The following is a 19,454-nucleotide window of genomic DNA, read 5'->3' as shown; positions in this document are numbered from 1 at the left end:
ACTGTGAGATGTGAGTCACCGGAGGGAAGAGACAGTAACACTGTGAGATGTGAGTCACCGGAGGGAAGAGACAGTAACACTGTGAGATGTGAGTCACCGGGAGGGAAGAGACAGTAACACTGTGAGATGTGAGTCACGGGAGCCAGACGCTGAATGATGGGGGAAGAGACAGTAACACTGTGAGATGTGAGTCACGGGAGCCAGACACTGAATGATGGGGGAAGAGGCATTAACACTGTGAGATGTGAGTCACGGGAGCCAGACACTGAATGATGGGGGAAGAGACAGTAACACTGTGAGATGTGAGTCACGGGAGGGAAGAGACAGTAACACTGTGAGATGTGAGTCACGGGAGCCAGACGCTGAATGATGGGGGAAGAGACAGTAACACTGTGAGATGTGAGTCACGGGAGCCAGACGCTGAATGATGGGGAAGAGACAGTAACACTGAGATGTGAGTCACCGGAGCCAGACGCTGAATGATGGGGGAAGAGGCAGTAACACTGTGAGATGTGAGTCACGGGAGCCAGACGCTGAATGATGGGGGAAGAGGCAGTAACACTGTGAGATGTGAGTCACGGGAGCCAGACGCTGAATGATGGGGGAAGAGGCAGTAACACTGTGAGATGTGAGTCACGGGAGCCAGACGCTGAATGATGGGGGAAGAGACAGTAACACTGTGAGATGTGAGTCACGGGAGCCAGACGCTGAATGATGGGGGAAGAGACAGTAACACTGTGAGATGTGAAAGCATGTTTCCACCTATAATCACTGAACGCAATGACAACATAATCAGAGTGGCGTTAATGAGGCCCCGTTGACTGCAGTACCCGTCTCAATATCAGGAGGAAGCTGACATCACCATCTTGTTGAAGACCAAGCCATCCACCGACATGGAAATAAGCAACCGATAGCGTGTGACACAAATGGCACCCTAGTCCCTAAATAGTGCACTACTTTAGACGAGGGCCCATAGGCCTCTGGTCAAAAGTACATGCACTACACTACACAGGGAATAGGTTGCAATTTGGGACTTACGTATATCTATGAAGGAAACTCCCTCCCTCCCTTCGTTAGTTGTATCTCCATCTCTAATCCCCTGTCCCTAATAGCTGGGACAGAATCCATTTCCTCATGTACATCTAGAGACGGAATATGACAAGTACTTCAAATGCTATGTGAGGAAGTCATCCTATCAAATATGTTACATTTACTACACAGCCAAGGGAGTCGAGTTGGGCGGGAGGGACGGAGGGAGGTGGCATGGAGGGAGGGATGGAGGTAGGAAGGGGGTTGGCATGGAGGGAGGGATGGAGGTAGGAAGAGAGTTGGCATGGAGGGAGGGACGGAGGTAGGAAGGGAGTTGGCATGGAGGGAGGGACGGAGGTACAGTGTCTTGCGAAAGTATTCGGCCCCCTTGAACTTTGCGACCTTTTGCCACATTTCAGGCTTCAAACATAAAGATATAAAACTGTATTTTTTGTGAAGAATCAACAACAAGTGGGACACAATCATGAAGTGGAACGACATTTATTGGATATTTCAAACCTTTTTAACAAATCAAAAACTGAAAAATTGGGTGTGCAAAATTTTTCAGCCCCTTTACTTTCAGTGCAGCAAACTCTCTACAGAAGTTCAGTGAGGATCTCTGAATGATCCAATATTGACCTAAATGACTAATGATGATAAATACAATCCACCTGTGTGTAATCAAGTCTCCGTATAAATGCACCTGCACTGTGAGTCTCAGAGGTCCGTTAAAAGCGCAGAGAGCATCATGAAGAACAAGGAACACACCAGGCAGGTCCGAGATACTGTTGTGAAGAAGTTTAAAGCCGGATTTGGATACAAAAAGATTTCCCAAGATTTAAACATCCCAAGGAGCACTGTGCAAGCGATAATATTGAAATGGAAGGAGTATCAGACCACTGCAAATCTACCAAGACCTGGCCGTCCCTCTAAACTTTCAGCTCATACAAGGAGAAGACTGATCAGAGATGCAGCCAAGAGGCCCATGATCACTCTGGATGAACTGCAGAGATCTACAGCTGAGGTGGGAGACTCTGTCCATAGGACAACAATCAGTCGTATATTGCACAAATCTGGCCTTTATGGAAGAGTGGCAAGAAGAAAGCCATTTCTTAAAGATATCCATAAAAAGTGTCGTTTAAAGTTTGCCACAAGCCACCTGGGAGACACACCAAACATGTGGAAGAAGGTGCTCTGGTCAGATGAAACGAAAATTGAACTTTTTGGCAACAATGCAAAACGTTATGTTTGGCGTAAAAGCAACACAGCACATCACCCTGAGCATCATGGTTTGGGCCTGCTTTTCTTCAGCAGGGACAGGGAAGATGGTTAATGATGATGGATGGATGGAGCCAAATACAGGACCATTCTGGAAGAACACCTGATGGAGTCTGCAAAAGACCTGAGACTGGGACGGAGATTTGTCTTCCAACAAGACAATGATCCAAAACATAAAGCAAAATCTACAATGGAATGGTTCAAAAATAAACATATCCAGGTGTTAGAATGGCCAAGTCAAAGTCCAGACCTGAATCCAATCGAGAATCTGTGGAAAGAACTGAAAACTGCTGTTCACAAATGCTCTCCATCCAACCTCACTGAGCTCGAGCTGTTTTGCAAGGAGGAATGGGAAAAAATGTCAGTCTCTCGATGTGCAAAACTGATAGAGACATACCCCAAGCGACTTACAGCTGTAATCGCAGCAAAAGGTGGCGCTACAAAGTATTAACTTAAGGGGGCTGAATAATTCTGCACGCCCAATTTTTCAGTTTTTGATTTGTTAAAAAAGTTTTAAATATCCAATAAATGTCGTTCCACTTCATGATTGTGTCCCACTTGTTGTTGATTCTTCACAAAAAAATACAGTTTTATATCTTTATGTTTGATGCCTGAAATGTGGCAAAAGGTCGCAAAGTTCAAGGGGGCCGAATACTTTCGCAAGGCACTGTAGGAAGGGGGTTGGCATGGAGGGAGGGACGAATGTAGGAAGGGGGTTGGCATGGAGGGAGGGACGGAGGTAGGAAGGGAGTTGGCATGGAGGGAGGGATGGAGGTAGGAAGGGAGTTGGCATGGAGGGAGGTGGCATGGAGGGACAGAGGGAGGGAGGGAAGCTGGTAGCCTGTCCTCTTCATGAGCCCCTGTCCTCAATGATTGATTGACAAAATACAGACAAAATGTCCCTCTGATTCATTCATATTAATCCGGTCTTTAAGCCTTTCTGCCTTGACAGCCGACTCTTATGATTAGACACTAATCATAGGATGTGCTCCTGGGTAGGTACATGTGTATCCCTTATATCAACATTGTACTTCCAGATCTGGTTGTTAACTTCAGGATCGGTGGGTCCCCCTACGAGACGGGTGAGCTAACGTAGGCTAATGTGATTAGCATGAGGTTGTCAGTAACAGGAACATTTCCCAGGACATATCTGATATGGGCAGAAAGCTTAAATTCTTGTTAATCTAAGAAATAATACCATGCCAATGTTTGAGGAGAGCGCACAGTTAGGAACTTGAAAAGGCACATTTGGGCAGTCTTGACATAAGATTTTGAACATTGAGAAAACTGAAAAAAGGGACGGATCCTTTCAAAGACTGTAAGTACATTGTAACAAATGTAACTAACAGGGTTATACCTAATTTTCTCCTACATTTAAAAAAAAAATGATTTCCTAATTTATCCTGGTAGCCTATTGTCTACAAAGGTTGTAGAGTCATTATAAAGGTTAAACTCTACAGGGTTTCTTTTCACATGAAGTTGCTTGTTCCTAATTACAATATATCCTATGTAACTACATTGTTCAGATTACACTTGATTCATTACAGCCTTTGAGCCAGGTCATAACATAGAAACAAACTAATTGACCATGACGGGGTAACCTGATGACAGGGTAAACTGATGACGGGGTAAACTGATGACGGGGTAAGCTGATGACGGGGTAAGCTGATGACGGGGTAAGCTGATGACGGGGTAAGCTGATGACGGGGTAAACTGATGACGGGGTAAGCTGATGACGGGGTAAACTGATGACGGGGTAAGCTGATGACAGGGTAAACTGATGACAGGGTAAGCTGATGACAGGGTAAACTGATGACAGGGTAAACTGATGACAGGGTAAACTGATGACAGGGTAAACTGATGACAGGGTAAACTGATGACAGGGTAAACTGATGACAGGGTAAACTGATGACAGGGTAAACTGATGACAGGGTAAACTGATGACAGGGTAAACTGATGACAGGGTGTGCCTTGTTACAATTGTTGTTACCAGGTCCTAGTCTATTTATCAACATGGTATTTAATGGCACCTTACATGCCGTTATATGTAACTAGGTCAGATGTTGGTTTAAATTATTAACATGGTAATTCACAGATTACGTTCAAACGTGTAATTACAAAACATTAGTTACATTGTGGAACAAAAATAACACCAGTAGCTACACATGTGGAATAATGTGTAATTACACATTCCTTGTTCCAATTGTGTATTAGCTGATTCCATAACAACCCTATGACCTTATAATGACATAGTAGTTCCATAGGTTTACTATGTCCTTACCTTATTACTGTTTTAGCTACAAGGTAATAGGGGAAACGTAATGTAAAGCGTTAACAAGGTTATTACTGTTTTAGCTACATAGTAACAGGGGAAACTTAATGTAGAGTGTTAACAAGGTTATTACTGTTTTAGCTAAATAGTAATAGGGGAAACTTAATGTAAAGCGTTAACAAGGTTATTACTGTTTTAGCTACATAGTAACAGGGGAAACTTAATGTAAAGCGTTAACAAGGTTATTACTGTTTTAGCTACATAGTAACAGGGGAAACTTAATGTAAAGCGTTAACAAGGTTATTACTGTTTTAGCTACATAGTAACAGGGGAAACTTAATGTAGAGTGTTAACAAGGTTATTACTGTTTTAGCTACAAGGTAATAGGGGAAACGTAATGTAAAGTGTTAACAAGGTTATTACTGTTTTAGCTACAAGGTAATAGGGGAAACGTAATGTAAAGTGTTAACAAGGTTATTACTGTTTTAGCTACATAGTAACAGGGGAAACTTAATGTAAAGCGTTAACAAGGTTATTACTGTTTTAGCTACATAGTAACAGGGGAAACTTAATGTAAAGTGTTAACAAGGTTATTACTGTTTTAGCTACATAGTAACAGGGGAAACTTAATGTAAAGCGTTAACAAGGTTATTACTGTTTTAGCTACATAGTAACAGGGGAAACTTAATGTAAAGTGTTAACAAGGTTATTACTGTTTTAGCTACATAGTAACAGGGGAAACTTAATGTAAAGCGTTAACAAGGTTATTACTGTTTTAGCTACATAGTAACAGGGAAACTTAATGTAAAGTGTTAACAAGGTTATTACTGTTTTAGTTACATAGTAACAGGGGAAACTTAATGTAAAGCGTTAACAAGGTTATTACTGTTTTAGCTACATAGTAACAGGGGAAACTTAATGTAAAGCGTTAACAAGGTTATTACTGTTTTAGCTACATAGTAACAGGGGAAACTTAATGTAGAGTGTTAACAAGGTTATTACTGTTTTAGCTAAATAGTAACAGGGGAAACTTAATGTAGAGTGTTAACAAGGTTATTACTGTTTTAGCTACATAGTAACAGGGGAAACTTAATGTAAAGCGTTAACAAGGTTATTACTGTTTTAGCTACATAGTAACAGGGGAAACTTAATGTAAAGTGTTAACAAGGTTATTACTGTTTTAGCTACATAGTAACAGGGGAAACGTAATGTAGAGCGTTAACAAGGTTATTACTGTTTTAGCTACATAGTAACAGGGGAAACTTAATGTAAAGCGTTAACAAGGTTATTACTGTTTTAGCTACATAGTAACAGGGAAACGTAATGTAAAGCGTTAACAAGGTTATTACTGTTTTAGCTACATAGTAACAGGGGAAACGTAATGTAGAGCGTTAACAAGGTTATTACTGTTTTAGCTACATAGTAACAGGGGAAACTTAATGTAGAGCGTTAACAAGGTTATTACTGTTTTAGCTACATAGTAACAGGGGAAACTTAATGTAAAGCGTTAACAAGGTTATTACTGTTTTAGCTACATAGTAACAGGGGAAACGTAATGTAGAGCGTTAACAAGGTTATTACTGTTTTAGCTACATAGTAACAGGGGAAACTTAATGTAGAGCGTTAACAAGGTTATTACTGTTTTAGCTACATAGTAACAGGGGAAACTTAATGTAAAGCGTTAACAAGGTTATTACTGTTTTAGCTACATAGTAACAGGGAAACTTAATGTAAAGCGTTAACAAGGTTATTACTGTTTTAGCTACATAGTAACAGGGAAACTTAATGTAAAGCGTTAACAAGGTTATTACTGTTTTAGCTACATAGTAACAGGGGAAACTTAATGTAGAGTGTTAACAAGGTTATTACTGTTTTAGCTACATAGTAACAGGGGAAACTTAATGTAAAGCGTTAACAAGGTTATTACTGTTTTAGCTACATAGTAACAGGGGAAACTTAATGTAAAGCGTTAACAAGGTTATTACTGTTTTAGCTACATAGTAACAGGGGAAACTTAATGTAAAGCGTTAACAAGGTTATTACTGTTTTAGCTACATAGTAACAGGGAAACTTAATGTAAAGCGTTAACAAGGTTATTACTGTTTTAGCTACATAGTAACAGGGGAAACTTAATGTAAAGTGTTAACAAGGTTATTACTGTTTTAGCTACATAGTAACAGGGGAAACTTAATGTAAAGCGTTAACAAGGTTATTACTGTTTTAGCTACATAGTAACAGGGGAAACTTAATGTAAAGTGTTAACAAGGTTATTACTGTTTTAGCTACATAGTAACAGGGGAAACTTAATGTAAAGCGTTAACAAGGTTATTACTGTTTTAGCTACATAGTAACAGGGGAAACTTAATGTAAAGCGTTAACAAGGTTATTACTGTTTTAGAAGATTTTCAAGTATCACATTCTTGTCCTGTCCTGCTGTTCTATTCTCCACCTCATGGTCTCTCTGTTCCTTCTTTTCTCATCCCTTCATCTCTATATAACTCTCAAGCTGTAGAATAATAGACAACCTCTCTTCTTCAGAAAACCAAGGCTTCCACAGGACAAACTCGTTACCTTGTCAACCATTGAAAAGAAATGTGTTTATTTTAGATGGATAACACACACACACACACACACACACACATACATACACACACACACACACACACACACACACACACACACACACACACACACACACACACACACACACACCTCTACTAGAACATTGACCAGCAGTACTGACTGCTTGAGGTCATGTATTAATCTGGACCAGCTCTATCCCTAACCCCTGGTGAGAAATGAAATCATAGTTATTTATGAGGATATAAAACTTAAGAGTTTCAGGGAAGTAAAAACTAGCTGATAGAAAATATTGAATTTCTAACATTGTGCTCAAGCCCCTCCCATTGTCTTCATCCCCTGGGAACGAGGATGTTACTTGGTACGTTTGACCACAAAAGGTCAATTAAAGTAATTGATAACCTCTTACAGATGAAGTGGTAAATGAAGCTTCGTCACATTATGAATCAGACCACAGCAGTAAAGGGATGGGTTCCATACCAAATGGCTCTTCCTGGTTACAGGGTTGGACTAGTAACCCAAAGGCTTCTGGATCCAATCCCCGGGCTGACAAGGTAAACATCTGTGGTTCTGCCCCTGAACGAGGCAGTTAACCCATTGTTCCCTGGTCGCCGGAGACCAGGATGTGGATTAAGGCAGCCCCCCACACCTCTCTGATTCAGAGGGGTTAAATGCAGGGTACCCCCCTTTACTTTCCCTTTCTATTCCCCATTTAGCGCACTACCATTCACCAGGGCCCATAGGAACCTGCTCAATAGTAGTGCACTGCATAGGGAATAGGGTGGCATTTGGGATGGAGACATGACTATATAGATGGGAAGGTGCATTACACTATAACACCATTCAATATTGTCAATGCCATGGCAGTAGAGCTGGGCGCCCTACAGCGTTATGTTAACGGCCCATCAGTTCCAGGTTATGAGCAGCTCAAAGCAGACAGACACCAGGGCCCCACACGGCCGGGTCACTGGGTATTTACTGTTATATTGATCTGTGAGGAATAGCGACAGAAACATGCCATCAATCTGGCTCAAGTCCCTGACCTTCGCAGAATAAATGTAAAAGATGCTGAGTATCAGTGGAAATCTGATCATCTCATAAGGAACAGTGCAGGCGGTTAGGAGTTTGTTCCATCGTTTGCTTGAAGTGGAGGTGATGTGACACAATCAATGGAGACAATAGACAAGCCGCAAGCCAAGCACAAGTTCACAGGAGTTATTAGGGCGATGGCAGGGAATATCAGGCATTCATATTGACATAGTGAATAGTTGTAAATACTACCTCCACTACGTAGCTGTTAACTGTAGGGACAATCATATATTTATACCTGATTTATTGACAGATTGACTCCCATCTAAACCACACAGGCAGCGCCCCATAACATTATTGCTGCATAGATATTTTGACGGCATACATTTAGTTAACGGTGTACATTTGTCCCACATTTAGTCATGAATCCCCCTCCATGTAATAGGTGAACCTGACAGTCTCTCCTCTAGTCCAGCTAACTGCTGTTCATGATGCAGCAATGCTGCCATCTGGTGGCAAGCTGTCAAATTGTGTACTACTGGATTTAACAGAATACATTTCGTGTTGGTTAAGATACAGTGGCAGACAGAGTACTACCTTTCTGGTACAAAATATACTGCATTTACCTGTTTACACATAAAAAATACACAAAGTAATCATTAGGAAGATATGTATTGTAAAAATAACTAAACATTTTCAAGATCATTCTGACAGACAGAAGGAAGTTGTTTGTTTTGACGGTCAATGTTTCAAATATACATTCAACAGTGAAAAGAACTTTGGCATTAGTTATAAAACACAACGCAAATGAATGTACCGATCTGTCGCCTGAACAACACATGAAAACTGACTGACTGCAGAGTAAAGTGGTTCTTCAAAGACAATGTTCCAGCATGTTTAAAGGAGGGAATTGAGCAGAACATCAGAGTAATAAAGACTGGTATAAATGTCTGACAATGTGTCTGAAACAGATCCATCCCCGGACGGCTTCATCCATACCACATCTAATAAAACCTTCACAAACAAAATAACACACAAAGACAAGTACTGGTTGTAACTATTTCTGAAGTAAACAAATTGACACAAAACCTAAAGAACGACAATAAACTGTAAACATCCAGAAGTCACATGAATCCGTATCTTGTTCCTCTTATCTTAAAGTAGAAAGGGGAAAGACTAATAACAGACTGCCATTGAAAAAGTGCATTTTCGATCAAGCCAACTCCAAAACAGCTTCCTGTCTGTGCCTTCCTCTTCTCCCATGGCACTATGCTGTCCACATTATGGCAGAGGGCTCAGAGTAGCTCTTTGTCAATAGGAGAGGTACCATTGAGCTTAGGAAGGCTGATTGAGTTTAGTCATGTTCTGCAGGCCGGATAAGACCACATTCTCCAATATGGAGAGCAAGGCCTCTTGAATACAGCAGACAGCACTGTTAAAGAGGAGCCTCGGCAGCATTGGAAATGTCATATAGCCTCCTATACAGATGACTATGACCAGAGAAACGCTGAACAAGATGTGGGATCTGTAGTGATGACAGCGACATCATTCTTCACACAGTATGTATCTCCTGCATATGAAGTCACCAACATCCATCTCGTCTCTTCCTCCCGAGTGGCGAAGTGGTCTAAGACACTGCATCTCAATGCTAGAGGCGTCACTAGAGACCTTGGTTTGATTCCGGGCTGTATCACAACCGGCCGTGACCGGGAGTCCCATAGGGTGGCCCACAACCAGCCGTGATCAGGAGTCCCATAGGGTGGCCCACAACTGGCCCAGCATCGTCCGGGTTAGGGGAGGGTTTGCCCGGGGTAGGCTGATATTGTAAAATTAAAATTTGTTCTTAACCGACTTGTCCAGTTAAATAAAATGTATAAATAAATTCATTCAGCCATGTAGCTGTAGGTGCCAAGTATTCTTGAAACAGAAGACGACAAAATGAAACAGAGTAGGCACTAGCTCAACTTGTCCAATAAGAAACGCCCATTTTAGTTATCCGTAGCAAAAGGTTTGCTACAGTGTGCTCTAATGAACAGAACCCAGGCTACCACCTCTGAACATGACAACACTATAGGACAGCCTGGAGGCCCAGGACTTCAGACTACCATCCATGTGGACGCTGAGCATCTCTGTTGACGTTGGCCAGGCTGTGAGCCAGTCTCTTAGTAAACAGAACATGTGATTTACCACAGTATGAACGGGTCGTCTTCAACAGCTCTTCTTCCAGTGGGACCAGCAGAGAGCTCACAGGATCCTCCCTAAATGAGTACTGAGACATAGAGCATTCTGTTATCAAACAGCCACTACGTGAAGTCCACACTTCTAGATATCTACTGCAGCTGTGGCCATAAATTCATTACATTTTAGTCATTTGGCAGAAGCTCTTATACAGAGCGTCTTACAATCAGTACAATTCACCATTTTACAATTCACATCATTGCCTGCTTTTAATGTGTGATCAAATAGACAGGTAGTGAAACATGTTTAATAGTTGTATAAAGCCTAAGAAAGACTTCCAACCTTTCTTTTCCTTGGAATAAATGTCCATGAAGCTGCTGAGGTGATGTAGAGAGAGAAAAATCCCACCTTATTATCCTCCTCGGTCCAACTACAGACACAATCAGTCTCCTCTTCCCAATAACGGAAGTACCTTTACAGCCCTCACAGGAAATCAAAGGGGATGACTATTTTACGTCCTCTCGTTTGGTTTAGTCCCTGATATCGGGTTACTAAAAGTGAAGCCCCGCCCCCCCGGCCATAGAGCTCCATTTCCAATGTGTGTGTTGTTTTTATGAGGATGACGGAGCACTGTGCCAGTGGAGGCTCTACATGAACCATCAGCACTAAAACTTTACTGCTCTTTCCTGGGCCTTGGTTTAACTGTGGCTTTAATACTCTCACATATTATGTATGAGGTGTGTGTGTGTGTGTGTGTCAGGCGTACTGAGAGGCAAGGACGAAATATTGACCAGGCATCTTTCTGATAGACGCTCGACCCTTAGTTATAGGAAAGCAATACGAACCTGGACATTGATGATGTCATTAAACAAATGCCCAGTGTCGGCGATATCATTAAAACAACTGTGATCAGTTAGAACACATCCTGATGAGGAAATCTGTTTCGCTCAACACTAAACCTTGTGGAGATCTGCATAGACGTGGTCTGGACGCACAAACAAACAGTTCCTTACACATCTAACACACAATCAATGAAAGACAATCAAGTTGTTTTCCCATCTGTAAACCCTTATCTGTGATCGTTGAGTTTACCTGTCGTATGGCATCGTAGACGGCCCAGAAGGCGGGCTGAAATACTGATCTGTGATCGTTTAGCCTACCTGTCATTTGGCGTCGTAGATCTTTGATCTTTTAGCCTACCTTTCGTATGGTGTCGTAGACTACACTGATCTGTGATCGCTTAGTTTACCTGTCGTATGGCGTCGTAGACTACACTGATCTGTGATCACTTAGTTTACCTGTCGTATGGCGTCGTAGACTACACTGATCTGTGATCGCTTAGTTTACCTGTCGTGCGGTGTCGTAGACTACACTGATCTGTGATCGCTTAGTTTACCTGTCGTACGGAGTCGTAGACTACACTGATCTGTGATCGTTTAGTTTACCTGTCGTATGGTGTCGTAGACTACACTGATCTGTGATCGTTTAATTTACCTGTCGTATGGCGTCGTAGACTACACTGATCTGTGATCGTTTAGTTTACCTGTCGTATGGCGTCGTAGAATACACTGATCTGTGATCGTTTGGTTTACCTGTCGTATGGCGTCGTAGAATACACTGATCTGTGATCGTTTAGTTTACCTGTCGTATGGCGTCGTAGACTACACTGATCTGTGATCGTTTAGTTTACCTGTCGTATGGCGTCGTAGAATACACTGATCTGTGATCGTTTGGTTTACCTGTCGTATGGCGTCGTAGAATACACTGATCTGTGATCGTTTAGTTTACCTGTCGTATGGCGTCGTAGACGGCCCTGAAGGCAGGCTGTTTGAGGTCATGGTACACTCCTCTGTTCCCGTGCAGGATAAAGATACCCTCCTCCTCCGCGGAGCCACAGTTACTGCCGTAGATACAGTGGTCTGGACGGTAGTTCCAGTGACAGGGGACTTCCAACAGACACTCTGGAGAGGGACAGAGGGACAGCTAGTTTAGAGGGGCACAAAGCCAATACTTCCGGTTGTCTTATGGCCCTGGAGCTTTTAGTTGATCATCTCGACACACATCTTATTACCCAGGTAAACAATAAGACAAGACACTGCTGCCCTGCAAGGCCGGAGCTGGGATAACTGCCACAACTATTACATTTAAAAGGTTCATGTTTCTAATCAATTCACATTTTATTTGTCACGTGCCGAATACAACAAGTGTAGTAGACCTTACAGTGAAATGCTTACTTACAAGCATATAACCAACAATGCTTTAAAAAAGTGTTATGTAAAAATAGAAAATAAAATGAACAAATAATTAAACTGCAGCAGTAAAATCATATTGAATGATGTGTTAAACAGCTGTGTGTTGAGAGTAGAGTCTCTCCAAGGTTGTGACTCCTTTCTAGGGAGTTTTTCCTAGCCACCGTCCTTCTACACCTGCATTGCTTGTTGTTTGGGGTTTTAGGCTGGGTTTCTGTACAGCACTTTGAGATATCAGCTGATGTAAGAAGGGCTTTATAAATGAATTTGATTTGATGTTTCTACTATAACAACCATGTACACTGTCTATATGTCATGTGTCTCATCATGTGGTGTAATAAGGGAGGTACTGAGCTGTGAGTCTCACCAGGGTTGTGATGGAAGATGATGTTGAGCAGGTCCTGGTCTCCCCAGGTCATGTTTAGTTTATATTTCTGCAGCAGGGGCATCAGCAGCTCCTCCCACCTCAGACCCACTGACGCCATGTCATTCTGATCACACAGAACAGGACAGAGTGTGTGTTACATTGTGGAAAACGAGCTAAGTGTAAAATCAAAAGTGCCTGTGCAAACATCTTAATTATGATGTTTGTTTGTCATTCATTCAATGTTATTACACAAGAGGTTTAAAAAGGAGGTAAATACTCAAAGGTTTATAGACAAGATAGATAACCTATCTAGCCATTCGTTCACATCATCCACGGAGCGTCGAGTGTCGGCAGGTCTTGCTCCTCCCTTGTACTTGATTGACGAATTCAGCGCACTAAATTAGTAAGGAACCCCCACACTGGTTGTCTAGGTATAATTGAAAGGAAATAAAAAAACAAAAACCTGCCAGAACTGAGCCCTCCATTGGAGTTAGTTATACACCCTCGGTCTAGGTGATACACAGAGTACGCACCACACATGGGGTAACACCTTCCGAATATGGGTTACATACCCCTTTTGCTCCTCAGAAAAGCCTCAATTTGTCAGTGAGACTGGACTCTAAAGAGGTGTGAGAAAGCGTTCCACAGAGAGGCTGGCCCATTTGACTCCAATGCTTCCCAGTTGTGTCAAGTTGACGTAGAGTGTCCTTTGGCGTGGTGGACCCATTCGTTGATATACACAGGAAACGTTATAGCATTTTAATTTTATGTATTTAACGTATTTAAATAGCAAGTCAGTTAAGAACAAAGTCCTTATTTTCAATGCACGGCACTTACCCTGCCAAACCCTCCCAGAACATGGACGACGCTCGTGGCAATGTGTGTTGCCCTATGGGGACTTTTGTCCCACGGGATCACAGTCAGTTGTGATACAGCCTGGGATCACGGTTGGGATGGTTGTTCTTCGGCTTCCCCCTTTTTCCCCAAACATAAACGATGGTCATTCTGGCCAAACAGTTTTAATTTCCTTTGAGCAGAACAGAGGACATTTCTCCCAAAAGTACGACTTTGTCACCCATGCTGCAGTTCGCAAAAACGGTTAGTCTGGGCTTTTGTATGGCGATTGTTTGGAGCAGTGGCTTCTTCCTTTGATGGCCTTTAAGGTCATGTCGTAAACTATTTTACGGTGGATATAGATACTTTGTACAGTTTTCCTCCAGCATCTCACAAGGTATTGCTGTTGTTCTGGGATTGCATATATACTACTAATACAACACACTATCATACTACTACTAATCACACCATACTACTAGTAATCACACCATACTACTACACTACTACTACTACAACACACTATCATACTACTACTACTACTACAACACACTATCATACTACTATTAATCACACCATATTACTACTAATCACACCATACTATTGTAATCACCATACTACTAGTAATCACACCATACTACTAGTAATCACACCATACTACTACTACTACTACTACTACAACACACTATCATACTACTACTAATCACACCATACTACTACTACTACTACTACTACTACACACACTATCATACTACTACTACTACTACTAAACACTATCATGCTACTACTGCTACTACTACTACTACTACACACTATCATACTACTACTACTACTACTAAAAACTGTCACTGCTACTACTAATCACACTATCCTACTACTACTACTAAACACTATCATACTACTACTACAACAACACACTATCATACTACTAATCACACCATACTACTACTACTACTATGAAACACTATCATACTACTACTACTATGAATCACACTATCATACTACTGCTAATCACACTATCATACTACACATTAATCACACTATTACTACTACTAAAAACCACCACATCACTACTACTAATCACACGATTATACTACTGCTACTAAACACTATCATACTACTACTACTAAATACTATCATACTACTACTACTACTACTACTACACACCATCATACTACTACTACTACTACTACTATCATACTACTACTACTACTACTACACACTATCATACTACTACTACTACTACTATCATACTACTACTACTACTAAACACTATCATACTACTACTACTACTAAACACTATCACACTACTACTACTACTAAACACTGTCATACTACTACTACTACTACTACTACGACACACTATCATACTACTACTAATCACACCATACTACTACTATTACTGCTACTGCTACTGCACTATCATACTGCTATTACTGCTACTAGAACACTGTCATTTGCTGCATTTTGCTGCTGCTGCTTTATTTGACACGCCAACACTGCTACTGCTGCTGCAACACACTGTCATGCTACTGCTAATCCACCATGCTACTAGTAATCACCATGCTACTGCTACTGCTACTACAAATACACTATCATACTACTACTGCTACTACAACACACTATCATACTACTGCTACTACTACTACAACACACTATCATACTACTACTAATCACACCATACTACTAGTAATCACACCATACTACTAGTAATCACACCATACTACTAGTAATCACACCATACTACTACTACTACTACTACAACACACTATCATACTACTACTACTACTACAACACACTATCATACTACTACTACTACTACTACAACACACTATCATACTACTACTAATCACACCATACTACTAGTAATCACACCATACTACTACTACTACTACTACTACAACACACTATCTACTACTAGTAATCACACCATACTACTAGTAATCACACCATACTACTAGTAATCACCATACTACTAGTAATCACACCATACTACTAGTAATCACACCATACTACTACACTACTACTACTACTACACAATCATATACTACTGCTACTACAACACACTATCATACTACTACTACTACTACAACACACTATCATACTACTACTACAACACACTATCATACTACTACTACTACTACACACTATCATATTACTACTACTACTACAACACACTATCATACTACTACTACTACTACAACACACTATCATACTACTACTACAACACACTATCATACTACTACTACTACTACTACACACTATCATACTACTACTACTACTACAACACACTATCATACTACTACTACTACTACAACACACTATCATACTACTACTAATCACACCATACTACTAGTAATCACATCATACTACTACTAATCACACCATACTACTAGTAATCACACCATACTACTACAACTACAGGTTAAATGCAACAGGTTCATGATAAACAGTTGTTTATCTGTGAATGTTTACCTCATCTTCTTGTGGTTGTTCTTCTTCACTGTGGGCTCTTTGTCATTCTTCTCCTGGTCCGTTCTGTCCTTCTTGTCCTTCTTGGGCAGCAGCGTGGGCGAGGCGAACTGCGGCGCTACCCGCTGAGCAACCAGCTGGGAGACAGGACGGGGCTTCCTGTAGGAGCACCGTACCATTAGTGAGACAGGGAAGAGTTTAGCGAAAAAAACCAATGTGTTATATTTACAAACTATCTAGTAATTAGCCGTTTCTAAGCCATTTATAAAGTACACCTTCATGTAAAGTGTCGACAATAACGTTTGAAAAAGCTGGAAACTTGGATACAGCAATCAACAATGACGTCACTTATGGGAAAACAGAACTAGGCCAACATAACAAGTGAAAAGGCCGGAAGCAGTGACCACTAACCACCCAGCTTAATACTTAAAAGAACATACAGCATTGAATGCAATCTGTGGGTGTAGTCAAACCTACTCCCTGAAGAAGCAGCCTCCCCATGTCCTCCTCCCTCTGTCGAAATGCTTCACAAAAAAACATGCATTATGCAATTATTCCACTGTATACATGAGCTGTCAGGTCCTGTACTCTGCTTCTTTAGGGACGGACAAATCACTAGTGTGAATGCCAGCCCCAGCCCACAGTGCTGACAGACCCATCTGCTGTTCTGCATGGTGAGGTTACTACACCATACAGTCAGTGTGTGTTGTGTTCTGCCATGGTGTGAGGTTACTACACCATACAGTCAGTGTGTGTGTGTGTGTGTGTGTTTCTGCCATGGTGAGGTGCCATGTCAGTGAGGTTTTGTGTGTGTGTGTACAGTGAGATTACTACATACAGTCAGTGTGTGTGTGTGTGTGTGTGTTGTGTTCTGCCATGGTGAGATTACTACACCATACAGTCAGTGTGTGTGTGTTGTGTGTGTGTGTTGTGTTCTGCCATGGTGAGGTTACTACACCATACAGTCAGTGTGTGTTGTGTTGTGTGTTGTGTTCTGCCATGTGTTGTGTTCTGCCATGGTGAGGTTACTACACCATACAGTTACTGTGTGTGTTGTGTGTGTGTGTTGTGTTCCTGCCATGGTGAGATTACTACACCATACAGTCAGTGTGTGTGTTGTGTGTGTGTGTGTGTGGTGTTCTGCACCATACAGTCAGTGAGGTTGCCATGGTGAGATTACTACACCATACAGTCAGTGTGTGTGTTGTGTGTGTGTGTGTTCTGCCATGGTGAGGTTCTGCACATACAGTCAGTGTGTGTGTTGTGTGTGTGTGTGTGTTGTTCTTGCCATGGTGGTGACACACACCATACAGTCAGTGTGTGTGTTGTGTGTGTGTGTGTTGTTCTGCCATGGTGAGATTACTGCACCACAGTCAGTGTGTGTGTTGTGTGTGTGTTGTTCTGCCATGGTGAGACACACCATGTCAGTCAGTGTGTGTTGTGTGTGTGTGTGTGTGTGTTGTTCTGCCATGGTGAGATTACTACACCATACAGTCAGTGTGTGTGTTGTGTTCTGCCATGGTGAGGTTACTACACCATACAGTCAGTGTGTGTGTTGTGTGTGTGTGTTGTTCTGCCATGGTGAGATTACTACACCATACAGTCAGTGTGTGTTGTGTGTGTGTGTGTGTGTGTGTTGCTCTGCCATGGTGAGATTACTACACCATACAGTCAGTGTGTGTGTTGTGTGTGTGTGTTGTGTTCTGCCATGTGAGGTTACTACACCATACAGTCAGTGTGTGTGTTGTGTGTGTGTGTTGTGTTCTGCCATGGTGAGATTACTGCACCGCAGTCAGTGTGTGTGTTGTGTGTGTGTGTGTTCTGCCATGGTGAGGTTACTACACCATACAGTCAGTGTGTGTGTTGTGTGTGTGTGTGTTGTTCTGCCATGGTGAGATTACTACACCATACAGTCAGTGTGTGTGTTGTGTGTGTGTGTGTGTTGTTCTGCCATGGTGAGATTACTACACCATACAGTCAGTGTGTGTGTTGTGTGTGTGTGTTGTGTTCTGCCATGGTGAGATTACTACACCATACAGTCAGTGTGTGTGTTGTGTGTGTGTGTTGTGTTCTGCCATGGTGAGATTACTACACCATACAGTCAGTGTGTGTGTTGTGTGTGTGTGTTGTTCTGCCATGGTGAGGTTACTACACCATACAGTCAGTGTGTGTGTTGTGTGTGTGTGTTGTTGTGTGTGTGTGTGTGTGTGTTGTTGTTCTGCCATGGTGAGATTACTACACCATACAGTCAGTGTGTGTGTTGTGTGTGTGTGTTGTTCTGCCATGGTGAGATTACTACACCATACAGTCAGTGTGTGTGTTGTGTGTGTGTGTGTGTTGTTCTGCCATGGTGAGATTACTACACCATACAGTCAGTGTGTGTGTTGTGTGTGTGTGTTGTTTCTGCCATGGTGAGATTACTACACCATACAGTCAGTGTGTGTGTTGTTCTGCCATGGTGAGGTTACTACACCATACAGTCAGTGTGTGTGTGTGTTCTGCCATGGTGAGATTACTACACCATACAGTCAGTGTGTGTGTTGTGTGTCTGCCATGGTGAGGTTACTACACCATACAGTCAGTGTGTGTGTTGTGTGTTGTGCCATGGTGAGGTTACTACACCATACAGTCAGTGTGTGTGTGTGTAGTCTGTGTTCTGCCATGGTGAGATTACCACACCATACAGTTGTGTTCTGCCATGGTGAGGTTACTACACCATACAGTCAGTGTGTGTGTGTGTGTGTGTGTCTGCCATGGTGAGATTACTACACCATACAGTCAGTGTGTGTGTTGTGTGTGTGTGTTGTGTTCTGCCATGGTGAGATTACTACACCATACAGTCAGTGTGTGTGTTGTGTGTGTGTACTGTTCTGCCATGGTGAGATTACTACACCATACAGTCAGTGTGTGTGTTGTGTGTGTGTGTGTGTTCTGCCATGGTGAGATTACTACACCATACAGTCAGTGTGTGTGTTGTGTTCTGCCATGGTGAGGTTACTACACCATACAGTCAGTGTGTGTGTTGTGTTCTGCCATGGTGAGATTATTACACCATACAGTCCGTGTGTGTGTTGTGTGTGTGTGTTGTGTTCTGCCATGGTGAGATTACTACACCATACAGTCCGTGTGTGTGTGTGTGTGTGTTGTGTTCTGCCATGGTGAGATTACT

The 19,454-nt window shown here is 42.0% G+C and overlaps 1 protein-coding gene across 1 annotated transcript; it reads right to left on the bottom strand.

The window, feature by feature from the left end:
- Nucleotides 1-8,843: 8,843 nt before the first annotated feature.
- On the bottom strand, nt 8,844-16,444 carry LOC112236005 (glucoside xylosyltransferase 1-like; the record flags this gene model as incomplete). Its single annotated transcript, XM_042312487.1, has 5 exons — nt 8,844-10,457; nt 12,155-12,327; nt 12,983-13,106; nt 13,485-13,491; nt 16,289-16,444. Coding segments are annotated over 5 exons (628 nt in total), but the record flags the coding sequence as incomplete, so codon positions are not given.
- Nucleotides 16,445-19,454: the final 3,010 nt, after the last annotated feature.

Source organism: Oncorhynchus tshawytscha, unplaced genomic scaffold (assembly GCF_018296145.1).
Source record: "Oncorhynchus tshawytscha isolate Ot180627B unplaced genomic scaffold, Otsh_v2.0 Un_contig_10433_pilon_pilon, whole genome shotgun sequence".
Lineage (NCBI taxonomy): Eukaryota > Metazoa > Chordata > Actinopteri > Salmoniformes > Salmonidae > Oncorhynchus > Oncorhynchus tshawytscha.
Note: the sequence above shows the minus strand (reverse complement) of the source record. Positions and strands in the feature narration are given on the sequence as shown.